The sequence below is a fragment of the Pieris brassicae genome, chromosome 7, assembly GCF_905147105.1.
Source record: "Pieris brassicae chromosome 7, ilPieBrab1.1, whole genome shotgun sequence".
In the NCBI taxonomy this organism is placed as follows: domain Eukaryota; kingdom Metazoa; phylum Arthropoda; class Insecta; order Lepidoptera; family Pieridae; genus Pieris; species Pieris brassicae.
In genome coordinates, this window is record NC_059671.1 from 11,528,728 (window position 1) to 11,554,360 (window position 25,633).

At 35.8% G+C, this 25,633-nt stretch overlaps 1 protein-coding gene across 2 annotated transcripts in view; it reads right to left on the reverse strand.

Annotated features, from left to right (window-relative positions):
• Positions 1 to 6,133: 6,133 nt before the first annotated feature.
• The window catches only part of LOC123711694, a 160,218-nt gene continuing 140,718 nt past the window's right edge, over positions 6,134 to 25,633 (reverse strand). The window contains exons 1-3 of one of the 2 annotated variants that reach the window (XM_045664401.1): positions 17,829 to 17,885; positions 9,516 to 10,962; positions 6,134 to 9,150 (exon numbers count right to left, since the gene is read on the reverse strand). In XM_045664401.1, coding sequence (XP_045520357.1) covers positions 8,111 to 9,150; positions 9,516 to 10,947 — 2,472 coding nt within the window. In that variant the 5' untranslated portion in view covers positions 10,948 to 10,962; positions 17,829 to 17,885 and the 3' untranslated portion in view covers positions 6,134 to 8,110. Of the gene's footprint in view, positions 9,151 to 9,515; positions 10,963 to 17,828; positions 17,886 to 25,633 lie in introns of those variants that run through there. The other variant, XM_045664400.1, reaches the window with a different exon arrangement.

The window sequence follows — 25,633 nt, forward strand, 5'->3', positions numbered from 1 at the left end:
GACAGGGAATAGAAGGTTTAGTCATCTCCTCACCTGTAGTGTTCGGCGGTCAGAAGGGGCTTTAAAACGCATATCAAGTCGGGTATATCGGGTACATCAAGTAGGGCATATCTTATATATATTTATTTGTTTTATACACAAAAAAAAAATCAATGGCGCCACAACCTTTTTAGGTCTGGGCCTTAGATTTCTGTGTCTGTTTCATGATCATTTGTTAATCGCAAGTAGGTGATCAGCCTTCTGTGACTGACGCACGCCGTCAACTTTTTGGGTCTAAGGCAAACCGGTTTCCTCACGATGTTTTCCTTCATGTTTAATGCGCACATAGTAATAAACTCCATTGTTGCACATCTGGCTATCGAACTTACGACCTCAGGGATGAGAGTCGCACGCTGAAGCCACTAGGCCCACACTGCTTTATACACAGGAAAATTATATATATTAGCCACATCTGACTACAGAGATGGAGTCCAATTATGACTAAAATAAAAGGTAAACAATTAAGACAAAAACAATGTCGTTACTGGACTATTTGATTTATAAGTTTCTGAACTTTTAAAAAAAATATAGGAATATTACACTACATGAAAGTTATTAACAAATGACGCGAAATTTGTGAATTTAGCAGTACAATGTGATTACCAGAAAAGTATTATTCATTATATTCTCGAATTTAGTATCCATAAGTATCGTATTACGTATCCTAACAATGGTCTCAGAAAGGTCGAAGCTTTTTACCAGGAAATACGAGCCACTGAAATGCGACACTTATTACTAGCAATAAAATCATGAACAGTGGAAAAAGTTCATTGTTCTTAATCTCTTTTGAAGGCAAGAAAAAACGTTATTTTTCATTACGTAAATTAAAACGTTAAATAATTAAAGTCGGTCAAAAATCGTATAGTGTGAGGTTGGTAGAAGAAATATCGAAATTATTTACGAAAAATTTACACATCATTTCAATGTTAAAGTTCCGACTCATAATATTGATTGTGATATCTTTTTCTTGCTTACATATAAATTATCAATAACCGGAGACACCATATTTTCTCCATCTCCTTCTGGTAGAACAGGCTTGAATTAGTGCTTAGTAATTGTCACTAGATTACACAACACTAATGATTATTCAACGTGTTTAACATGTAATGACATTTACTTTTCTATTTAAAGGATATTAAATAGAATATATATATATATATATATATATATATATTTCACTGGTGTCGAAATTATAACAATTAAGATTAAGGGCCTTTACGGTCGCCAAGCTCCAAAAATGCACATTGTTTCTTTCCATCTTTTGTCATCGTTTCTTGAAGTATAGCGAATGGAAAAATATATGGTGGAGTTGAGAAGTTTATGTATCCATTTTGGAAGATGGATACACGATTTAAATAACTTCGTTCGATAGAAAAAACCAAACATAGCCAATTTTGACACTTTGCGTTGATCTTATAACGAAAATGTATATAGAACATGACTTTGAAATTTACACGATATATTTTATCGCAAGTCCAGTAATACATTTCAGAATAAAATTGTATTAATTTAATGTTTTACATAACCAATTGTTATAACATGCCGGCGTGCCTCAGTGCTCCAGCTCTCCATTGCGTACCGCAGTCCACCACGAGACACTGACACAGCAATTCGTGCTGGGACAAGGCCTTAATAGGATACGATTGTCTACTTTTTAGATATTCCGAAGTGTCGTATGAATATTTCAAGAAATCTCCACTATGTCTAATCTGTGTCGTGTAGCCTATGATAAATGTATCTTTTCCATACATTCAATAAGGTCTACGTTTGATTAAATTGGGTTAACTCACGTTGTTAAACTTAATGTAAAAAACTAGAACTGTCGGGGACATCAAAGAATTTTGTGCATTGTTCAAATTGGTTATAATTGTATTACCTATCATAACAAAAGAGTTGTTCTACTTTATGTTGCATGTATGATGTATGAAAATTATTATTTTATGAGGTACGAGTATTTCGTCACAGTCGTAGAATAGTGAGGGATCTGACAAATAGTATACTTTACAAGGCAGCCACTTCAAAATAATATAGCCATGTTAGTTTTTTGTCATGTTAGGCTTTTTTTGAAACAAAATAAAAATAATAACATTGAATTACAAAGTTTTCTAGAAAAATCACATACTTCTATGAGCGTACCTACCAAATCCGTCACTTTACCGACTGTTACCACAAAGAACGGTTCGGTAGCCGTCGATACGTAATATAATAAGTCCTGAGTACATGCCTCGTTACAATATCTTCTTATATATATTTAGACAAGGTAGTATCCAAATATGATAAAAAGTGGATTTTGTTTTTTTTTCAAATCCGAAATTAAAATATTTCGGTAAGAAAGTTACTACTGTATCCATGAAGGTTTTTACTTTTTTTGGAGCACTTTACTTTAACTTTTAATAATGTCTAAGTAATTTGTGTTTGTTGTTAGCAAATATTAATTTACATTTATTTATACCTGTAGTTAATTGGTATTTTAATTCATAGGTTCTTAAGCTAGCTACATGGTACCGCTCTTACCAAATCACTTATTAATTCATATTGAGTTTTAACAAATAACTTCTTTATTCGTAAGACTAAAGATTAATACGCGCGCATAAGGGATACATATTTGATTTGTTGTTCGTTTGTTACGTATTATTTTTGTAAAAACCGCACGAATTAGAATCCTTTTACAAAAGAGAGTACCAATGCTTAAAAGACGGGCAGCGTGCTTGCAAAACTTGTGGCAGTGTTTGTCCATGGGCGGTGGTATCACTTAACATCAGGTCTGCCCGTTTATAACATAAAAAAACTAAATTTCTTTTTTCCATATGACGAGACAATCTTATAGACGAATATGTACTGTAGGCAAAATATAATTATTATGTTGATTTATTTTCGTCGTAATCGTAACAAAAATACTCGGGAAGTACCGAAATAAAAGAATTTCTAGAGTTAGTATTAGCGCGCAATTGCGTGACCACATCCTAGTAAAAATACACATTTTATTGAATATCGTGTTTAGCCAGTGTTAGGTTACTGATAAGATATATCAAAAGGTGCTATTTCCAGTATATTAAATTGATCTTTTATATACAGCTAGTTTTAGATAGGCTCAAAGTATATAATAAAAATAGCCTTTCTTTCTAAAACTTAATTGTGAGCATTGAAGTTTGTTTATATAGATCCTAAATGAAGTTTTAACAGTAGGTAAAATACAATGTAACATTTAGGAGCCATATCCTTTATTTGAAACATTGACAGGTTTTGGACCTCCTCCATCCGGTTTCATTCGTGTCTGTCGTAGGCCAGACGCGGCCAGATGACCCTGGCGACGGCGGTGATATCGTCCGCGCAACGGCGCGTTGCTAATGTATAAAATACATAGTATATACGTATGTATCTAACTGGACATAAATCACTTGCAAATTATTATGACATATCCGCCTCAATACGCGATAAATTCGTGAACAATTTGATAAGCGATAAATATTAATTAAAAAAATATTTCTTGGCAGACAGCCATGGTTCTGCCATGATTACTTACCGTATAAGTTGTCTGCTGGTAGCAGCGCGTGAGACAATATCGACAACAACACTCCATGGCTTTTTTAAAGAACAGGGGGCGAACGTGCAGAAGGCTCACCTGATGTTAAGTGATACTGTCGCCCATGGGCATTCTCAATGCCAGAGAGCTTGCAAGTGCTTTGCCGGCCTTTTCTTGTAGCACCAAGGAGAAATATGTTTTGTCGCCTGTACTAATTTAAATTAAGAGTACCCAATAAAGCTTCTAATATTTTTTGTTGAATAGAGGGCAAACGGGCCGGAGGCTCACCTGATGTTAGATGCCCAAGCTGCCCGCTTGGCTGCTGCCGCTGCCCAAGGACATTCTCATACCAGAGCGGCAAAGGCCGCCTTAAGAAACGTTCACTGCTACGATTTTGCCATATCTTCAAATTCCTATCACATTTCCCAATTTACGACCCAGGATTGCGTACTAAAAAACAATAAATTGTCTGTTTACGACTTTTGTATGAAGGCCTTGTCATAAAATGTACCAATCTAGAACCATAGATCGCGTAATAGCAGCAGAGTTGCGGAGAAAATATGCATTGAATACCATAGTGTAGGCAAGTTAATCTTAAAAATAAATCATATTCATAAATTTATAATTCACATATACTGAATATTAACACATATATACAGGTTTTACAATATTCTTAACCTACATAGTAATAATAATAAAAAATAAAAATTGATAAATAGAAAATTCAACCAATTGAAAAATGTTGGTCCCTGTGCCTGTGTATTATTATAAGTTATTATATATTTCAAGAGGATTTTTTCCATATTCCTTTACATTATAAAGAAAAGTGTAATGGCGGTACTCAGACTCATTAATGAAGCGTTAATATTACTTAAGCCACTATGTCCTTCCTAAAAACAGATGTTCCCTAATTGGACATAGATCGTAGCTTAACTTCATAATTATAAAGAGAAATAATTACAGTATGTGCATATCTCTTACGATTTCTAAACCTTAAATAGACATTTGAACATACTTTAAACTCGCTGTAATTAGTAGAAAAAATATCGATTTTCTTTATATTATTGCAAGCTTTCGCCTGCTTGGTCTAAGTGTATCGGCTAGATTTTTGCTTTAACAGTTATTGTTTCATTATAGGCCATTTACCATATTAAAACAATAATAAATTAACTTATTTGTTCATGAGAACTGTACATACATCCGTTCGGCAGTTTTATATGATTTCATACGGCGGACATATTTCATAATGGATTGGAATTCCAACCGTATCACCTCGACGTCCGTCGTTCACAACTGAGCTTTTCTTAAGGCTGTTTTTGCCTTGCACCACCGCTATGTTGAACCAGCTGCCCACTGAAGTATTTCCGAACTAATTCCGCTTAGGGTTCTTCAAGAAAAGAGCGTACCAATTCCTAAAAGGCAACGCACTTGCGAGTCTTTTAGCAACGTGAGTGCCGTGACATGGGCGGCATTACATTAAAAAAATATGGATGTTACATATTGGCCTTGCCTTGCTTTGCCTTTTTTTCTTGTTATTTTGGTACATAATTTTTATTTATGTCTTTACATCGTATATTCGCAGCTGCTTGGCATGCATGTGACTTCTTCAATACGAAGAGTCCCTTCGTGAGTTGTTTGCTGATGTTGCGGGCAAACCGATTGTGAGGCAGTTCTATGGATCTGGTAAGCGCTGCGTATATTTATAAGAAATTTCTTAAAGTATCTGATTGTCTTCTCAACATCAGTGATGTTTGAGAGCAAAAATAAAATAAATAATAAGTGTGTTTTTCCCACATTAGTTAACACTGAAATACCTTTTCCTGTCGACTAAAATACAGAACTTGACAGCCCTAAGGTTAATATTTACGACGTATTGGTGTGTAATAAAATCACAGGCGGTTTATAGGTTTGTGGAGGTCACGGAAATCGCACGTTATTTACACGTCAGCAGGGTGTTGCTAAGGGATTTTACGAATTTCAATATAGACATTATTAGGCTCGTGATTGCCCTTTTTATGCGACTAAAAGAAGTCGAACGTTGTGTGTGTGTTACTTTATACGTTTTTAACTTAAAACATTTTGAAAAATTACTGAATAATACTCAGTAGGTACGAAATTACGATTAAGATGTTTGATTTAGTTCTTTGCAATTGTTAGACAAAACTTAGCGATTCTGTTAAAGTGAGAAGAATTGGCCTAATGGTTTCAGCGTGCGACACTTTTCCTTGAGTTCGTAGGTTCGATACCCAGCAGTGTACTAATAGAATTTGTCTATAAACGCATTTAACATTCGCTCGAACGTGGAGGGAAAGTATCGTAAGGAATCCGGCTTCGATGGGAACCAAAACGTCGAAGCCGTGTATCAAGCACAGAAGGCTGATAACCTACTTGCCTATTAAATTGACAAATGAAACAGATACAGAAATCTGAGGCCCAGACCTAAATTCTAAAGCACATTCTAGTGAGATAAATTGTATCAATTACCGTAATCGTTCAAGAGCTATCTGAATAATATACGCAGAAAATATTTATTGATTTTACAAGAATAGCAAAGCAAATAAAAAACCCTTATACTGAAATATAGCTTTAATCAGTTTAATCTTTATGTACATGTAGCGTTTAACCTATATAAAACATATGTCTACAGTAAACAATGTAAAGTTGATACATAGGTTGTACATACAGTAATACGAACGTAAGGGTTAGATTGTGCTGACAAGTCTTAACACTTTTACAACATGTCTACAAGAAAAATTACCCCAAACAAAAAATAAATCAGCCTAATTAAACTCCAGCACTGTTTTATCCCTTTCCATCAAAACATAAACACAAATTGATAGAAAGAGACAAATGAGTACTTTATTTATTTCCGTGCACGACTGACGTCTTTTATGAATCATTTCATTAAAAAAATATTATACAAAATAAATGCACAGGTTAGAATTAGATACTTTACTTATCAATTCATCAAAAGTATAACACAATAATGTACATAAACACTTGAGAAATGTTTTTGGAATGACAATTTTTTTTCGCAGCACCCAAACGCAGGCTGACTGAACGAAGCAACGGCGACAATTATACAGGGAATTTTAAAGTATTTCATGGTTGTATCACCTTGTATTCACTGGAAAAACCGTTGCTACATCAGAACCTTTGAGTAAATAGGACCTTTTCTGGCCTAGTTATCGTTTTCTGAACGTTAGGTAATGTATAATTATTGTACAAAAGACAGTATCAACCTCGACAATTTAAGTGATCGCTTCAAATGTTTCTTCAAATCATTAAGAAATTTAAATGGGCTTGTGTTACTTGTCATGTTTTATGAAAATAATTATGATATCTTCTGGAATCATCGAAATTATTATTCATAAAAACTTTATCACTTATTAGTCTCTGTCCAATTCAATCTGTTTTCACTGCGATGGAATAAGACTGTTTAGGTTTATAAAGGGATAAGAAGTGAAGATATTCTTTATCAAGATACGTGATTATGACGATTATATTGAATATTTGAAGAGGGTTATAACGTTTAAAAGTTGCAAGGAATGAATAGAAATATTTCCAAGCTGATCAGAAAACTTACGCTATATGAGATTTAGCTTTCGGAATTTTTTATACAAATATGCTTCCCGATCAACTTAAAGTATATCACAATTTTAACCCTCAAAATGAATGTCAAATAATCCATTAAATATTCTATTTCATGATTGTACTAAAATAAAGTGAATTCAATAGCTAAAATGCACCAATATATATTAAGAAGTATATAAAATTATGTACATAAAATTATAGATGATGCTCGCCTCCGTCGCCTAATATTTAAAACTTTAGGAACTATTCCTTATTTAACCGTTCGTAAATAATGTTAAAGTATATAAAATAACAATGTGTCGAAGAGACGTTCGGTGTAAACTAAAATGATATCTAAAGACTTAAAACTTTACAAGTCTTAAACGGAAAAACTGTAATTGACCAGTTAATATTATCATGTAATGTACAATGATTTTTATTATTATCTAAAAAGCTGCACAATATTTAAAATGATGTGGATATAACTATAATACGCTTAATGGTCTATTGACTTCATCAATAGCCAAGAAGCGTCTAAAATCTCTTCAGTCTTCATAATACATCTAAGTGATTTAAAATTTCTAAATGCATTGTTAGGCTCAAAACTCTGGAATAATGATAAAACCACTACGGAATGTGACAACAAATTTAGAATTATCAGTCTTAAAATGGATCAAGATATGCCTTATGTGGCAAGCGATGAAATAGCTACCGTTTCGATGTCAAAACAAAAATAAATACTTAATGTAAAGGTTTACAATTCGAAATTGTCTTAACTCATGGCTAGTTACAATACTTAATTAAAAACTCGCAAAATGGTCCGTAATATAATTGTACGCAATAGTAAAAAATCTAGCACTACAGGTATTTACACGAGCACCTCGAAAATTAACAGTCATACGTCTTTTCACTGTAAACACTTCACTGCGTTGCTTTCACTACAAGCTCATTGGCACAACGAGTGGCATCCCGACACTACACCTCCGTGCCATCTTCGCCCTCATCTTCAAATAAAGGTTCGCTGGGATTAACTTCTGGACTTGGCTTCTTCTTCGGTTTAGGCGGAGGTCTCGGTGGGATCTTTCCACTTCTTCCCATTGTTCCAGATTGATTCAAAGGCGCGCTGCTTTCATTCTTTCTTGGATCTTCTTTTGTTGGCGAACCGGTCTCTTCTTTATCGGGTCTTGGGTTTCTTCGTAGCGAGCCAGTTTCTGGTTTACCCTTTCGAATCAAAGTATCAGAATCCACACTGAGTTTTCTAGGTTCTGGCTGAGGAGTAGATGTGTTTTTCGCCGTCCAACTCATTCTGGGATTGGAGGGCTCTTGAGGGCCTGGAGTGGAGAGTTGGTTCGATAATTGTGAACTTATACTATTTCTCGTGGGAGTAAATGGCGGCGGTACTGGTGACGGAGCTGGTTCTTGTTCTTCTATTGGTGCATAGAAAACCGGATGTGCGTTCGCATAGGAGGTAGGTGTCGCCGGCAGTGGTCTATTTCTCATTGGAGAAAATTGTGGCTCTAATCCAGTTTTGTTAAGGGATAGAACAGAGCTGCCATTTGCGGTTGTCCTCAAGCCGAGATTATCATAAAGAGGTTCCTGTGCTTCAGCGCTTGGAAGAATTTGAGTACTTGCAGTACTAGACCATGACGGTACACGAGGCCGTCTAGGAATGGTAACGTAGCCCTGTCGAGGTGTAACCACAGGCGGAGTAATGGGTGCCGTGAAAGGTGACTGTGACCGGGAATATGGTAACGTTCTGAATATGTTCTGGTTAGTCGTCATGCCGTAGATCGGAGAATGTATTGGACTGACAGGATTCACTTGAAGCCTACTTGTGTCTGGTACAGTTGAGGCATTGCTGGCAGCTGGAGATATTTGTGCTGCTCTTGGAGGAAAGGAGAGCAGATCCGGTGGATACGCTCGTCCATCTGTACGCCCGTAGTCGCTCAGTGCATCTTCAGAACGTTTGCGTTGGTGGTCAAAATCTAATGAACGTTTTTCGTCATCGTTGTGAGCTGAAATAAAAGAAAACTAGTAAGAACAACATAGACCTAGTTAAAATGTATTAGTTTTTTTTTAAATTGAAGAAATGCACTCAACAATCATTGTTAAATTTGTTAATTCGCTTGCCGCTTGCCAAAATGTCTTGGTCTGTGTATTTTTGGCTAGTGCTGTGAGTTACTATAAAATTTTTATATAAACTATAAAAAAATAAACAAATAATTGTTGGTAATGAATATGCTGCATATTTTAAATTTATAATCAATCAGGTCATGCTTGTAATAATGATAGGTTCATTTGTTTTTAAGATTTTTAAATGAGAGCTAAAAATATTAACACAAACAACTAATTAAAATGGATATACTTAAAAAATGCTTACCAAACACAGAGTCGTTATCAAGTAGAGTCTTATTCAGCTCAGACATTTCCGTGCCCCCACTGGTAATGGAAGGTGGAACTTCATACCTTCGTGGAGGTTTAGTGACAGGATTTACAGCTGATATAAGACTTTTCTCCATCTCTGGTATTACAGAGCCTTCGATTAACGCTTCACCATTCGAATTATTAGCTTTCTTTTTATCTGAAGATCGGCGCCGACAGCAACAATAGCATATAATGACCAGGATAATCAGTAAAATAGCAGCTGCACATGAAACTCCAATGAGAACTGGTAACATATTACTGTTCATACCAGTAGGCGGGACTATACCTGGAGCAGTATGGGTCACAAATAAGGTGACATTTCTTTCTTCCACCCCACCAGGATTCTTTGCAACACAGAGATACATTCCGTTGTCTGTACTTCCAGCATCAATTATTGTTAAATTTAACCACCTACTGTTTTCTGTATTACTCTGTGTTAAGATGTATTTTACTTCTCCTTGGTACCGATAAGTTCCATCTATGATTTGGGCATTCAAAACCCAGTTGACCTCGGGAATAGGATTACCGTTAACTTGACACGATAATGTTATGTTATTGTCACCTGATTGTATAGTAGTCGTGACTGAGGGGTATACAATGCTCGGCCGGCAAGCAAAATCTCTAGAGTCCAGTTCTTTCCACACTTTACCGTGCACTTTGGGCGGTTCGCTGCAGGTTATAGGCGAGGTATAAAAATTGTTACTTATCACCCAGTTTCTAAATGGCTGTAGATAACAATCGCAACGCCACGGATTGTCGTGAACATCGAGATTTGATAACGTTAAGGCGCTGAGCGTGTCCAGTTTCAAATGTTCAAGTTTATTACTGTTGAGTCTCAGGATATTAAGTTTCGGCACAGACATGAATGTTTTCATTCCGATCTGGGTTATGTGATTGTTGCTGAGGTCAATTTTCTGCAAAAATTGTAGATTATTGAATAGTCCATCTTCCAATTTTTCGATTTGGTTGTCATTGAGTAATATCCACCTTATTTTTGTGGTTTCTCTAAAAGTCTCCGCGTGTAGGGATTTCAGGTTATTTTTAGACATATCTAGCTCGATCATAATGGCGAGCCCACTTAGTCCGTTTTTATGTATCGTTAGAAGTTGACATTCTTTTAAGATAAGTTTTTTAAGGTTAATTAATCGTACGTCTTCGAAAGCGTGTCTCGTGATTTCGTATAGTTCGTTTCCAGTTAGGTCGAGAATTTGTATTTCCGTGCTCAGTGTTTTAGGTATATCGTGAAAGTTTGATTGGGAACAGTCAGCTTGCTTATTGCCACTTGCCCAAACGCATTTGCATTCCTCTGGGCAGTTTGCAGTGAAGTCTGCAGCTGTAGTTGTTAGCACCAGGCTCACAACTAATAGTTTGTGAAGTCGCGTCGCCATTTTAGTATTCTGAATCTGAAACAAGAGACAAATAACAGTCAGTCACTAACTACAAGTAGTTTTTACATTGAAATATCTAAACTACAGTGTAAACTCTATATAACGTGCATATTTTGAAGTTACAAAGAGTTGTCGTTAAATGGAAAGAAGAAAAATCTGTATTTACAAAAAGGAAACGTATATTTTAGGGTAGCGTAAGTAATTACATAGAAAAAACAATTCTTATTTGCATGATATTGCGTAAGCGTGTTATTTTGCTACACCAGTAATTATATTGTATATTTTACTTATTCATATATATTTGAAATCTTGCGATATTGCACGTGCAAGCAATCCCAATTTGTAAACAAAAATTCGGATTTCTTAGAAAGTTTGGTATACCATATATATATATACTTTTAAATATATAATTCGTTATTAAGGGTGGGTGTAATGCTACGTAGAGTGTATCATTCTATGGAGATAAACTAAACCAACCAAAGCCAATTGATTTCTATACAGTCTTAGGGAGTTTGTCGATAAAACGAGGGACATTACTTGGAGTTTACAATGTATTTTAATAAGTAACAGAAGTATGACTTCTTAACACCAATTTCGCACAAATAATGATGTGCCTAGTATATAGTATTATATATTATAGTATGTTTTGATGGAGATGTCAGCGGCGTTGGAGAAACCATGTGAAGCACATTTAATAACAAACTGTTCTAAAACGAAGAAAATTGTAAGTCTTAGAAATAACTTCTGAATTAAAAACATACACGGTGTCTATCATCACAGTACATAAACTTCGATTGCAGTCAACACTTCGTGAGGATAAATCACAAGGGGAACATTAAAACCGAAACACTTAAAAAGCGTGTTTTTGAGAGCATTATTACAGCAATAAAATGAACTAGAAATAGAGTAACGCACGGAAGCTTGCGCTTAGGTTTTGTAGACACAAAAATAACTTTATGTATAACGAAGTTTTGATACTAAGGGTTAAATTCCAAGACTAAGCGATACCGATTAAGTATTTTTAATATTTGACTTTATTTAGCAGTACTAACAATTAAGTTTTTTCTTTATAATATTAAGTTGTCGTTAGTTTAATGTTTAATTTTATATATTATTGTACTTGTGTTTTCTGTTTTTTATGTAATAGGAGGCAAACGAGCTGGAAGCTTATCTGATGTTATGGACACTTATTGCCAGAAGGCTCGTACGTGCATTACCGGCCTTTTAAGTCAGCAGCTGGTCTAATAGAGGCGCGCGGCAAAAACTGCCTTATGTAAAACTCGAGTTGATTCGGATGGTATTTTGTATTCTGCCTTGACGTCCGATAGTGAAATTCAGCTGCAGGTACAAACAACTCTAAACACTCCATGGCAAATGCGGTAGAAGATGCATATAGACCCCACATCTCTACCCAACGCCAAGGGATCAAGTCGCTGTAAATTTGCTACATTTCAGTTAACCTGTATGAAAATTTGTATTAAAATACAGGACTGTATAAAAGTTATACTAGAGCGCCAGTTATAAATACATATAGCTACATGTCACTTGTTAAAGTTTTGGCGTGATAGAGAGTTCGCATGCCATTAGGAATAACCTAAAAACAATATTCGCGCGTACGTGCCGGAAACTACACCCTACATTTCGGGAGGACGAATATAACATCTTTTTTTGCTGTACACAAGTATGTTCGGCCTATTCTCAAAGGGAATCCATGAGTTCAGAGTATAAACAGATGTAATGGTGAGGTTTATAAACAAAGATGCCATAAAACTTTTTATTCCATGTTCACTATCAACTGGTGTTTATTTATTAAGTTTTCATCTCGTTTCTGTTATAGGCCAAGAGCTTATTGGTAATTATTACGAGAATATTTCATCAAAGACATCAAAGAACTATAACTAACTACTTCTACATTTCAGAAAAGATAAATAGCGCACCAATTTCATTAAGCAATTATTATTTGCGTGTTTCTTAATAATCTACAGCGTTAAAAATACATTAATAATAATTTATTCCTGAACCAATTCGACGTAGGGACCTTCAAGAAACGAGCGTGCTAATTCTTGCCGTCAGCGCACTTCCGAGCCCTTTGGCAATATGTCTATGGGCGGCTATATTACTTAAAGTCAATCTTCCGTCCGTTTGTATTTCGGTACATAAAAATAAATAAATTAAATCTAGGATCAAGTTCAAGTACATACATTAATAACCACAAAAATCGTCAAAATTTCACGTAAGACAAATTTATAAATTAACAATCTACGTTTTATTTTACCATACAAGTATTATTGGGATTTTAGACAAACTTCTTAACCCTTAAATTTCAGTCAACTTCTTGTAGTATATAATTCATTACACTTTTATGAAGTAAGCCATAAAATTAAATTAAAAGTCATAAATCTTTACGGGCGCTTTAAAATAAATCATTCAACCGTCAGCTTTTTATTAATAGATGTCGTGTTAAACTGAGGACTATAACGTAGGTTATACGAAACAAAACGGATTAAAAATATTCTAATTATGTGAGAAAATATAGCATTATATGTGTATGTTAGAGAAAAAAATTTTAAGCGATTTACTGTTGCGTAAATCAATTATGTGTCCATTAAATATAGTACTTTATAGTAGATTAATATTATTAGAAATAAAATAAAAACTAATCAGTGGGGCTACAATCTATTTAGATCTGGGCCTCCAATTTCTGTATCTGTTTCATGATTTATCAATCTAATAGGCAAGTAATAAACCTCTTTTGTCTGACACACGCCGTCGACTTTTTTGGGTCTAAGACAACCCGGTTTCGTCACGATGTTTTACTTCACCGATCGTGCAAATGTGCACAGCCGGGGATCGAACCTACGACCTCAGGGATGAGAGTCGCACGCTGAAGCCACTAAAGCCACTGGTTCAAGTTTTATACAGTTTCAAATACTGTACCTAATCTTTAACATTGTGATTGTACCGAATATATAAATGATATGTATAACAAATAATCTCGCTCCAAATAGATTTTTATAAATATGATATTCAAAACATTATTAACATTGTTGTAATATACTTTTTATACAAAAGGCAAGTAGTTACTTGATTGGGCAACAAAATGTGATGGTGTTAGATGTGGTTCAAACTTTTCTTCGTCGTACAATCTACTGTTAATATTTGTCCTTAAATATGAAATTGACGTTTTGTATGGGAGGATCATAAAGTAGACTAAAAAAAATATATAATATATATATATGCACTTTTACCATATTATAAGTAGTTCATAAAGCCCTTTACTATAAACAACCATCAATAAATCTTAGAATACGGTTTGGACTGCCACATCAGAGTTGAATTTTTCACCTAAGTAATCTGTTGGAGCAAGGTCCGGGGAGTATGGTGGATGTCGAAGAGGACATATTTGAGGTCAAGGTACGACAAAACGTGACTTTCATATGTATGGATCTAATCTATAATAATTCAAACGTCGAGTTGCTGACCGAGACCGGCTGAAATTTTGTCAATAAAATTTGCGTATCTTTAAAACTTATTATTAATCTGGGACTGTAGACTCAAACAACAAATGTAATTCTGAGATATTAATTTCTATTAATGACAGCTAAAAACCACGAGCACGAAATACAGTAATATTCCATTATACATCCTAATTAAATCCCCAAAAAAAATATGACATAACGTTTTACGTAGAAAAATTTAATTTGTATGGAAATGTTTGACGGAATGTGGGCCTATTGTTGGAGAAATAGCATTTATTAGGTATACATTTATTACAAAAAAAATATAATTAGATCTTTTGATTGTAACAAAGGTACATAACAGAAACATATTGTGTGATTGTGATAGAACCGTCGTTTCAGAACTGTACCAGGGAGGCCACCTCTTGCTGGAGTGTTACCTGTTCATATGACCTGGATTGCCCCCTTTAGAGTATTCACAAAGAGTGCTTATCCCTGATTCTGTTTGTGGACTTTTAATTAATCGGTGGCACATCGGACTTAATTATTTATGTTGACTGCGGTAAGTTTTGTTAAAAGCTCAAAGTAAACATTTTCATTAAAAAGATTTAAAAAAAATTACTTACGCGAAAACAGTTAAGACTTTTTTATATAGATTTTCTGTTTCATTCAGTTAACTTTATTAATTATATTTCCGAAACGTAGCTACCGAGGGATCCAATATGGCTGTATATTGCATCACCATGTATTAAAAAAAAAATTTGCGCCATGACTGTCATACTATTTAATCACCTTTCCAGAAGTTATAGATGACTGCCGTGTAATGGTTTCAACGGGACGGTGGTTAACTTAATTTATTACATGACATTATGAAAATTAATATGACATTTACATGCCTATTTTAAAATGACAGTGCGGCTTTTTTATAATTAATAAATCATAATGTACCACTTCAAACGTGCTTAAACGTGACCACGTGCTAATAAGAAAGTAATCAATAACATATAGCTTAGCAATTTTAGCATTTAATCTTAAATGTAGCAAAAATAGTGATTCAAAATATGTATACGTGTAATTACAATTCGTTCCTTGAAAAGCTTTTGTTTAAAAAAAATTGGCAATTAAAGAATGACAGAGTAGAATGTAAAATATTAAGAACTGGTAGTAAACGTAAAATTAAAAGCAACTTTTTATCGACGTTCATTAAAACCTTAAAGAAAAAAAGATATTTTGTTTTCACAATAGAAAATAGATACCATATACTTAACGTAACAAACAGATAGAACAATAATTTCCAATATCATATTTGAATGGTTAGTGTCATGACATTGTCCATTAAGCAGTCTGCAGTAAATTTTCTTTCTCGTTGCATAAAAAGTCATTACATATTTTTATTATAATAAATAGTTTTATTTTAAATTCTTTATTTAGGTCTCAATCTCAATAGGTGTAAATCAAATCATGAAATTTAATTAAGACTCAATAGAACATACAGTACATAAAAATATAGGTAAATTATTTTCAGGGCTAAATATGAAGAGCCCTATCGTAGAATACAATACGAAAGTGCTCTCTTTCCACTTATTATAGATACCACGACAACGCGTGCCTGATTACATTTTATATTAAATTTAAACATTTTATGCGGTTAAATCATATTTTGGACATTTATTTAAGCAAGAACAAATTAAGCTTTTAACTTAATGTATTCATTACATTGACGGCTTTAAAGGAAGTTATTTGTTTATTTAGTTAGATCGTATAAAAAACCATTTACTCTACAACCCTTGGTCTTGCCCTCGGATGATGATGATGATGTGTTTTATAATATTTTTTTCTGATAAGCAGGTCATCTGTGACTGACACACGACGTCGAGTTTTAGGTTCTTACGATAGTTTTCCTTTACCATACGTGTGCAAATGCGGACATAGACAGAAAGTCCATTGCTTCACAGCCGAGGATAGAACCTACGACCTTGGGGATGAATATCAGAACATCACACAACGGAAAATTGTATTCCTGGCCCACGTGTTGCATCATGGTAACGTTGGTAACGTAAGGAATGGGACGGGTATTGCGACTGCGGAAGACATGCTGCCTCTGGCTCAGGACAAGACACGCTTCACGAGATGATGGCCAACCTCCAGTAAAGGAGACGCAGGAGACGGAGATCAGGGATGAGAGTCGCACGCTCAAGCCACTATGCTATCTAATGACACAACTCAATTTAGATGTTATGTATATCACTTAAGCCTTGGTTACACCATGGCATGAGAAACCCATATAGTAGGTGGATTGTATAAGTACTTTTATAAAAGTAGCTTTGAATTCCCGCGATTCAAGCACTTTGATAGCACGTTACTTGTTAACATAATAAAGTACATGTAAACTTAAGATATTTGCATCGTCATTAAATTATTGCTCTGCTAACCTGAGTAACGCAAAAATATTTCATTTATACTCGTAATATTAGTTTAGATTTTGAAAGAGAAATGGTTATTTAACAAAGATAACGTACTAAAAATTTATTGGTTGATGTGTGGAATGTGTGGGTGTGTGTGTGTTTTTGTATGTTTTTACAATGATCTTAAAATTCCATTTGATTTGCTTATGTACGAAAAGTCGGGTTTGGAGATAATATGGAATAGTTGAGGCTCGCGTAAAGATTTAGATTAGGTGAACGTATTATAATGGCCACAGTTTGTATCAAAATATGAAACATCTTATGAATTTCATTATGGACGTCTAGTAAGTATATTAATTTAAATTCATAACTGATACAAATTGTTATTAATATTTATATAAAACTGTAATAATGAAGAATTACTGTACTGTAGGAATGAGCGTCTATTCTCGCTATATTGCGTATGCCAGAAGGAAATATATACATTATATATACTTGAGTTTTTGTATATATTCTATATGTATGTGGACTGTTAGTACAAACTTTTGATATTTTTTGCCTTCCGAACTTATAATATATTTGAAGTTTGTTTTTACGTTTTGATTATAAGAGAAGAAAGACTAAAGCCTCGTTAGGCTCTTTACGCACTGTGATAATTACACGTACTCCATGTGACAGTGAGGCGTGAATGGGGAGCAATTTGGGTAGAAGTGCGTTACGAACCGCGCCTTATAATTGTGTTTGATGGGTGGGCTAAGGCACAAGTGGTAGAGGTTAATAAAGTTATGTTTTCTAACTGCGTTTAAACGGAAAATATTATTCACAAACACACAAAACCTAAGATACTTAAGATTTCGTACGCTCTTTTCTTCTAGTCGCTACACGAAGTACTGGTAAATTATTAAAATGAGTAGTTCTTAAAGGTGTTTCCCGGTGCTTATAAACCGATCAAACTGAAAAACTTCGCCAGTGACCAAAACCTTTGTGCTTACACCATACATAAGAAATATTGCCTTACCAAATCTCTCTGTCTACATATAGCGTAATCTCGTAATTTGAAGTCGCTATATTGGCACGGGTGGGCGGTATATGATCGCGGACACATTCACCCCCTGCGGAGAAAGACCCACCTTGGGTTGGATAATGAGCATTTGCATTGTATAACTTATCGTCAGATAAAGAATGTTATGTGTGTGTTTCTCTTTAGTTGAATTTCGTAGGTTCTATCCTCGGCTGTGCACCAATGGAATTACTGAATGATTAGATACTGAAAGCCCCGACGGTATAATGTATATAATGTATTATTCTAAGTAAAACTAAAATAATTTGCCCTCAAACAAGCAAGGGATTTTGTAAAATTTGTTTTCATATAATACTGTAAATTTGCATTGAATTTTCCATATTATAAAGTAGTTTTATGGACATACAAAGCATATTCCGAAGATGGTTTATAAAATAAGTTAATATTGAAAAGATTCTAGTTTCTAGGTCTTCGGTCTTTAGGTTTAAAATCACATTAAACCATAAATGGCAGAGACTTAATCAACAGTCGTTTTGCTGTTTACACAGCTCATGTATTTGCTAAGGGCGCTGCCAGCCAAATAGACCCGAATATATCGCTTTCATCTCAAATAATACCGTTATAAAATACTCATTCATTACTTTACTATAAGGGTATTTGCTGTGTGCATATTTATTTTTCTGTATTTTAATACGAAAGAGGCTTTATAATACATTGTACAAGCGGAATGCATGGTTGTGGCTTAAACAGAAATCTTCGTAGCCGTGAGGTCGCTCCTTAAAGTGCGAGGTGCCCAGGAAACCCAGGTTTTGGAGCTAGGCTGATTTAATTAGCCAGGACTACTAATACATTGTACAAGCGAAAAACTACAACGAATAATCCTTGTGTCGTTTCTTCCTTTTTATACTGGAACGGGGATGATGGGTCTGATACCCAGTCACGAAAATAATCTACAAAATCTCACATATTTACCGTATATAAGGAAAATCATTAATCACCGAACTATATCCGAACCAATTCGACTTAGTGCCTTTCAAGAAAAGAGCCTACTAATTATTAAAAGGCCGGCAGATTACCCGCGAGCTCTCTGGCATAGAAAGTGTACATGGGTACGCCGTTTATCTATACTATAGCCAACTAGAGAGCAACAAAACATAACGTTTACAATTTTATACAAATGAAGACGCATATTCAATTGCGCTTCATTAGATCTACGCTCACTAGATACAGTGACCCGGTGATGCATCTTTTGTGTTGCTGACCTAAAGGGGTCAGCACCTTTGAGTTAATTGAACGATTCATACGGCTTTTATTCGGATGGACTTGCTTTTTTATGAAATATTTAAAGAATGCAGGCATTGGAAGGTTTCTTAAAATTACCTCCTAAATTGTAGCTTTTTATAATAATGAAAATGTAATGTATATATATATATATATACATTAAAAAAAGGCGTCCACAAACATAACGCCTATATATATGAATGATTTGATATAAGTTGAGCGATGTTTGCCTAGTGGCTTCAGCGTGCGACTCTCATTTCTAAGGTCGTAGCTTCGATCCCTGGCTGTGTACCAATAGACTTTCTTTGTTCGCATTTAAATTTCGCTCGAACGGTACAGTAAAACATCGTGAGAAAACCGGCTTGCCTTAGACCCAAAAGCCAACTGCGGCAGCGGAGACTGATCACCTACTTGTCTTGGTCATGAAACAGATTCAGAAATCTGACGCCCAGACCTAAAAAAACGTTGTAGCCCAAAATGCCAAATACGAAAGGTGGCGTAATATATCCTTTGGCAGCATTGAATGGATCTTGCCAGTGAAGTAAAAGCAGAAAATATGCCCGCACAGTATTAAGCATTTTTGTGTTCGTAATAAATGGGCGTCCATGCGACGGGTTGTCTCTCTCCCTAAAATATGTCGAGGGGACCGATGGTTGGCCATGCATCATACTCGAGAACGGGTGCTACTTCATTCCTTCTTAAAACGCTGGAGAGGTTGGGGGACCTGGAGATACGCAGTCGGGTAACCTTATCAAATTCCTTCATCCAAATCAACATGCCTACAGTTCCGGCAAATCAACTGAATCATCACCACACAGCGTTGTATCTCGCATTGGCAACTCCCTGAAACTAAAGCAGTCAACCCTAGGCGCATTTATTGACATTGAGGGTGCTTTTGACAAAACCAATTTCACAAGCATTACCAGAGCACTCGAGATATGTGGAGTACCATCGACCCTAAAGAATGGATCAACAACATGTTAAGACAGCGAGCTATACAATTTACCGTGAATACCACCACACGCGGTATTGTCAGTAGAGGTTGCCCACAGGGTGGTGTCCTCTCGCCGCTCCTGTGGAATCTAGTGGTAAATGAGCTCATCATAAAACTCAACACTATCAATCTCTACACTGTGGGGTATGCGGATGACATAGCAATCCTCGTATCGGGGAACTTTGAAAGTACCTTATGTGACCTCATGAGGAAGGCTTTCAGATTGATTGAGAGATGGTGCAGTCAACATGAGCTATCTGTCAACCCATCAAAAACAGAACTGATCCTTTTTACTAACCGAAGAGTCCTTGGACCGCATAGACTACCAAAACTCTTCGACACAGAATTAAAACTAAAGGAAAACACGAAGTACTTAGGTGTGATTCTAGACAGTAAACTGCTCTGGAATAAACACCTGGAATACAAGCTAAGCAAGGCAACGATTGCGCTTTACCAATGCAAAAAGATGCTTGGCGTGAAATGGGGTCTATCGCCTAAGATTACCTTATGGCTATACACTGCCGTAATCAGGTCAATGCTAGCTTACGGAGCCCTGGTTTGGTGGCCGAGAACAGAGCTCCAAACGGCAGTAATCAAACTTGGACGCTTCCAAAGGCTTGCGTTGTCCGCTGCAAGCGGCTGCATGAAAACAACGCCTACTGCAGCTTTGGAGAAAGCCCTACAAGTTTTGCCTCTGGACCTGCACATACAGCAGGAGGCGGCACTGGCTGCCATCAGGCTGAAGGGATAGATCTATGGGGCAAAAATCACTACAGCACACACACAGCGATTCTTAACAGGGTGATATAGTACCAACCTCTATTAGCCGCTCCGTGTGATAGGATCGCAAATCAGAACATACTTAACAGAAGATACCATGTGCAAATGAGAGAAGAGGAATGTGATAGATCACCCCTGAATGAGCTGCGCATATACACCGATGGCTCAAAAACAGGCTGTGGCTCTGGAGCTGGCATATTCTCTCTTGATCTCAACATCAACATACACCTGCCCTTGGGCACATACAGCTCGATCTTTCAGTGCGAATGTGTCGCTATAACTGAAGCAGCCAGAGCCGTGCAGCCGTTAGGAATTAATAACTTTTGTATTAAGTTCGTATCCGACAGTGCGTCTGTGCTGATGGCGTTGGTAAACAAAAAGACCAACAGTAGACTGATACTGGAGTGTCACGATGCACTGGAGGCAATAACCCTGACAAACAGAGTTACCCTGCAGTGGATCAGGGGACATAGTGGATCACTTGGCAACGATGCTGCCGATGAGCTTGCGAGAAGAGGTTCGGAGATGAGGCCTGCAGGTCCGTATCCGCTCCTTCCCTTATCCTTCTCGCAGGTGCGAGCCTGGGTATACCAGAGATCCACAGAGCTCCAACATCAACGTTGGTCACAAGGTGCGGGCTGCAGACAGTCCAAAATGGCTCTGCCAGCAGTCAACCGACAGCTTACCAAACAACTTCTAAACTTGAATAGAATAAATCTGAAAACAATGATAGGGACAATTACGGGCCATTGTCTCCTTAATAAACATCTTTATGTCCTAGGCGCGACAGACAGCCCCCTGTGCAGAGGCTGTTTCAGCGCAGAGGAATCAGTCACCCACGTAGTCCTGGAATGCGAGGCTGTGACTAAGCAACGTGTAGAAATCCTCGGAACAGTGAGGTCGCTCCGTGAAGCCTGCGAGGTGCCCAGGAGACTTCTGTGCTTCTGGAAGGAGTTAGGCTGGTTAGTTAGACAGGACTTTACGCACAATGGACCTATTGAGCGTCTAAGTGCGGAAACAGAGTCCACACATACATACATACATACGGGTGCTACTTGTGGTGACTGGTCGTACTTGAATTCGTGTATGCGGTGATATTAGTATTTCGACTACGTATTTGCGTGTTGTTCCCACGAGAATGTAAGTGCATGCTCTTATTTCACCATGCCTCCTGCTGATAGAGGAAAAATCTTTATTTTTAATTTATTTTATTATTATTTATTACTTAAGATGTTATGTGGAACATTGTGTAATGGTTGCAGCTCCTTACAAACGTTGTGTAAAACAAAAGACAGCGATTAAGCGGCGGAGAGTTTATTGCCAGTTCTTCTCTTCCGTTCTACGCCCTTGATTTGAGAACTGGCAGTAAATGTAAAATTAGAAACATTTTAAATACATTTTTGTTTTTGACGTTAATAAGTGTACATTGTGTTACCTATATGAATAAATGATTTTGATTTTTTTTTGAATTTTATAACAATTACGTCTGTATTGAATACATCCCCAATAACAATAATTTTAAGTTTCATGATTCGTGTGGCTGTATGTAATTCTTATTTGCGAGCCTGACCAAATCAGCTGATCAATTTGTCATATTCCTTTGGTCCCGTGGGACGTAAGAAACGTATCGACATGAAAGGTTCGGCTACTTCTTACAATTTTCGGCAAATATTTTCATCTAACATTTTTGTAAGTCCCTTTTTATTGCGGATATAAGTCACGTATGAATAATGTTGCTTCGTGCTGAAAATATTTAACTTGTGTAATGGTTATGCATTAGTGTGTGTAATGTACTGAATAATGTAGTTTTAAGAGCTGCTTTAATCAGCTGTGATGAGGTAACAGCATTCACAGTAAGTAAAGTATTGTTTAATAAATAAGTAATAATCGATGGCGCTACAACATTTTCAGATCTGAGATGAAGCGCTGCCGTCGACTTCAGATTTCTGTATCTGTTTCATGATCATTTGTCAATCTAATAGGCAAGTATACGCCCGTCGTCGAATTTTTGGGTCTAAGGCAAGCCGGTTTCCTCATGATGTTTTCCTTCACCGTTCGAGAGAATGTTAAATGCGCACATAGAAAGAAAGTCCAGTGGTGCACAGCCGGGAAGCGAACCTACGACCTCAGGGATGAGAGCCGCACTCTGAAGCCACTAGGCTAACACTGCTCATTAACAACGAATTGTTTAGTAATGATAAATAGGTAGCCCTGACTGGCCCTAGTCAAATAAAATTAAAATATTTAACTACTGCAAAAGGTCGTTTGTTACTGAAAATTAGTACTAAAAAGTATTATTTAACATTCTTGGAAATAGCCATAAGTAAATATCGATTATCTATGTGAATTCTTCAAAATTGTACTGATTTATGTTCACCAAGCGGCTTCATTATTTTGAGGCGTTCTCGAATATCGAAAAAGATTTCATTTCTTTGTCAAATACCAAATGGCTTATGAAATGGCAAATAGGCATTTATATCAACGATAATGATGATGGGTTTTGTATATATAATATAATACATTAGGATGAAAATATTATTTATAAGTTACCAAAATTAGTGACTTTTAGGTGCTCACAAACAAATTATTTATATCTGAAGGACGAAAAGTTATCACCTGTTAAAAATTTCGTTTAAATGTGTTGAGAGATAATATTGTTTTTCACAAGGAAACTTGAATTTTACTCCTATTATAAATGTAAGTAAGTACGAGGCCCTCGACCGCAGTGTCCTTGCTTTACAGTAATACAAAACGATCAATAATAATCACTTGAATTACATTGTAACTGTGACTTGTAAATGAGATGTGACATATAAACTCATGATTTTAACTTGAGGTTAAGCGGTGGTCACGGCGAATGCGTAAATTTAACTAAGGTATGTAAACCACTACCAATGATTATAATTATATAGAGATTTAAATGAATGAATGGGCTAAGCTTGAATCAATTATCGAGCGTTAAGTCCTATGGATGCCCTATGAACGAAAATATAGGCTGATGGTAGAAAAAGTTCAAACACGGTTCATAAGATAATTTCAAAATAAAATAATCAGTCGAGTTTTTGCTGGGCACGTTGGGGATCACTCACTAATACTTATGGGGATAATCTCTTGAATTACGGAGAGAGCTATCAGCAATTTACTCTGGAAAGTATTTCGGATCCCGGAGGCATGCACTGAAAGGAGTCACCAATTCTGCTCAAGATCTCGCTGGTTAACTGTTTCCTCAGTTCTGCACCAGAACTGTATATATTTGTGACAGGTTTGGGAAGACGGAGATGAATGTGAGTTGCTTTTATTTTTGAAATAAAAATTGATTTTAGTTGTTTAAAGTAGTAGATAGCTCAGTCTGTAATTTTTGTTTGGCGTGTATCTGTAATTAGATTTGATAAGTGTCTTTGTTAAACAGGTGAAAAACTATTATATCTTCATTCATTTTCTCTTATGCACAAAATACAAAACGTGTTATATTCTAACTACACCTCGTATTCAACCTTTGCATGTAATTATGCGTGATACGAATGCAGCTAAAATTATTTAAAATACACTGAATATATTTCAGCTATTATGTAATTCAGTGACCCGTACGGAGCCATTATGACATGCATAGATTTATTGTAATTACAAAACATTTTTGCGGATGAAACGTAGGGGGTTTCATTCGCATTCCCAGGTTTCTTTGTTGTAAGTATGAACGTAGATTATCCCTACTTTTTCAATAACTTTGATGAACCTGATTTTTATATATGTTAGGAAATGTTCTGATCAAGTCAATTAACCGTAAATTTTTATTGTTGCTTTGGTTGGACATTGAGATTCCTTTTCTTACTTGTAAGCAACAAAAGAAGGTTTCAAACCGCTGCTCGTTATAATTTAAACAAGTCTTAGTTGTAGTGTTAGAAAGCATCAATCTAAATTAAATATTCTACGATTATTATTTGCGTCTTTTGTTCGTTCACATGACGATGTCCATATCAATGCAGTGACGATATATCTGCGACATATATTTAAGCAGTGTTTAAATGTGGTCATAAAATCCTGGTGCCTATTTATGAAGACGCTAGTTGACGAAGTTATAATATTTCCTAAAACATATTTAACACATTACGAATCAAACCTGATACATTGGTATCGCTGTCACTATTGGAAGTTTAAAGAAAAATTTAGTTCTAAATAAAGTGTAATCCATATATATTCGGTTATAAACGCACGACTTTTTTAAAACGACATAATTACATACAATGTATGTTGATCGTACAATGTAGCATTTCTTTCTGTAACGACAAGTGTCTGTTAACGCGAGTAAATATAAATTCCTTCCTGCATAGAGCAGTAGGTCAGTTGCATTTGACGGTTTTAAGAGCTTTGCTGTGCCATTTTTGACTGTAGGTGTTACAAAACGGCGTTCTAACGCAATTTTGAGTAGAGTTTCAACTCTAAGATGACACTACTCAAAGGAATAAAAGTTTCCGTCTCTTTTTGCTGAAGGTCTCTGAAAACGTTATGTAAAAAATATAATTTTCAGTCGAATTAAGTACGTATGTCCTTTTTCGTGCACATAAACATACATACTTTTAAGTCCAAGTAAGAAGTAGACATGGGGAGAAATAGGCTGTGCCAAAAATCAATCTTGAACTGTTTAGAAAAAACACCTTTAGTATGGTTATTAAGGTTTACAATAATTTACCAAAAGAATTAAAAGATCTTCCGACTAGAGTCTTTAAAAATCGACTTGGTGTATTAGTTT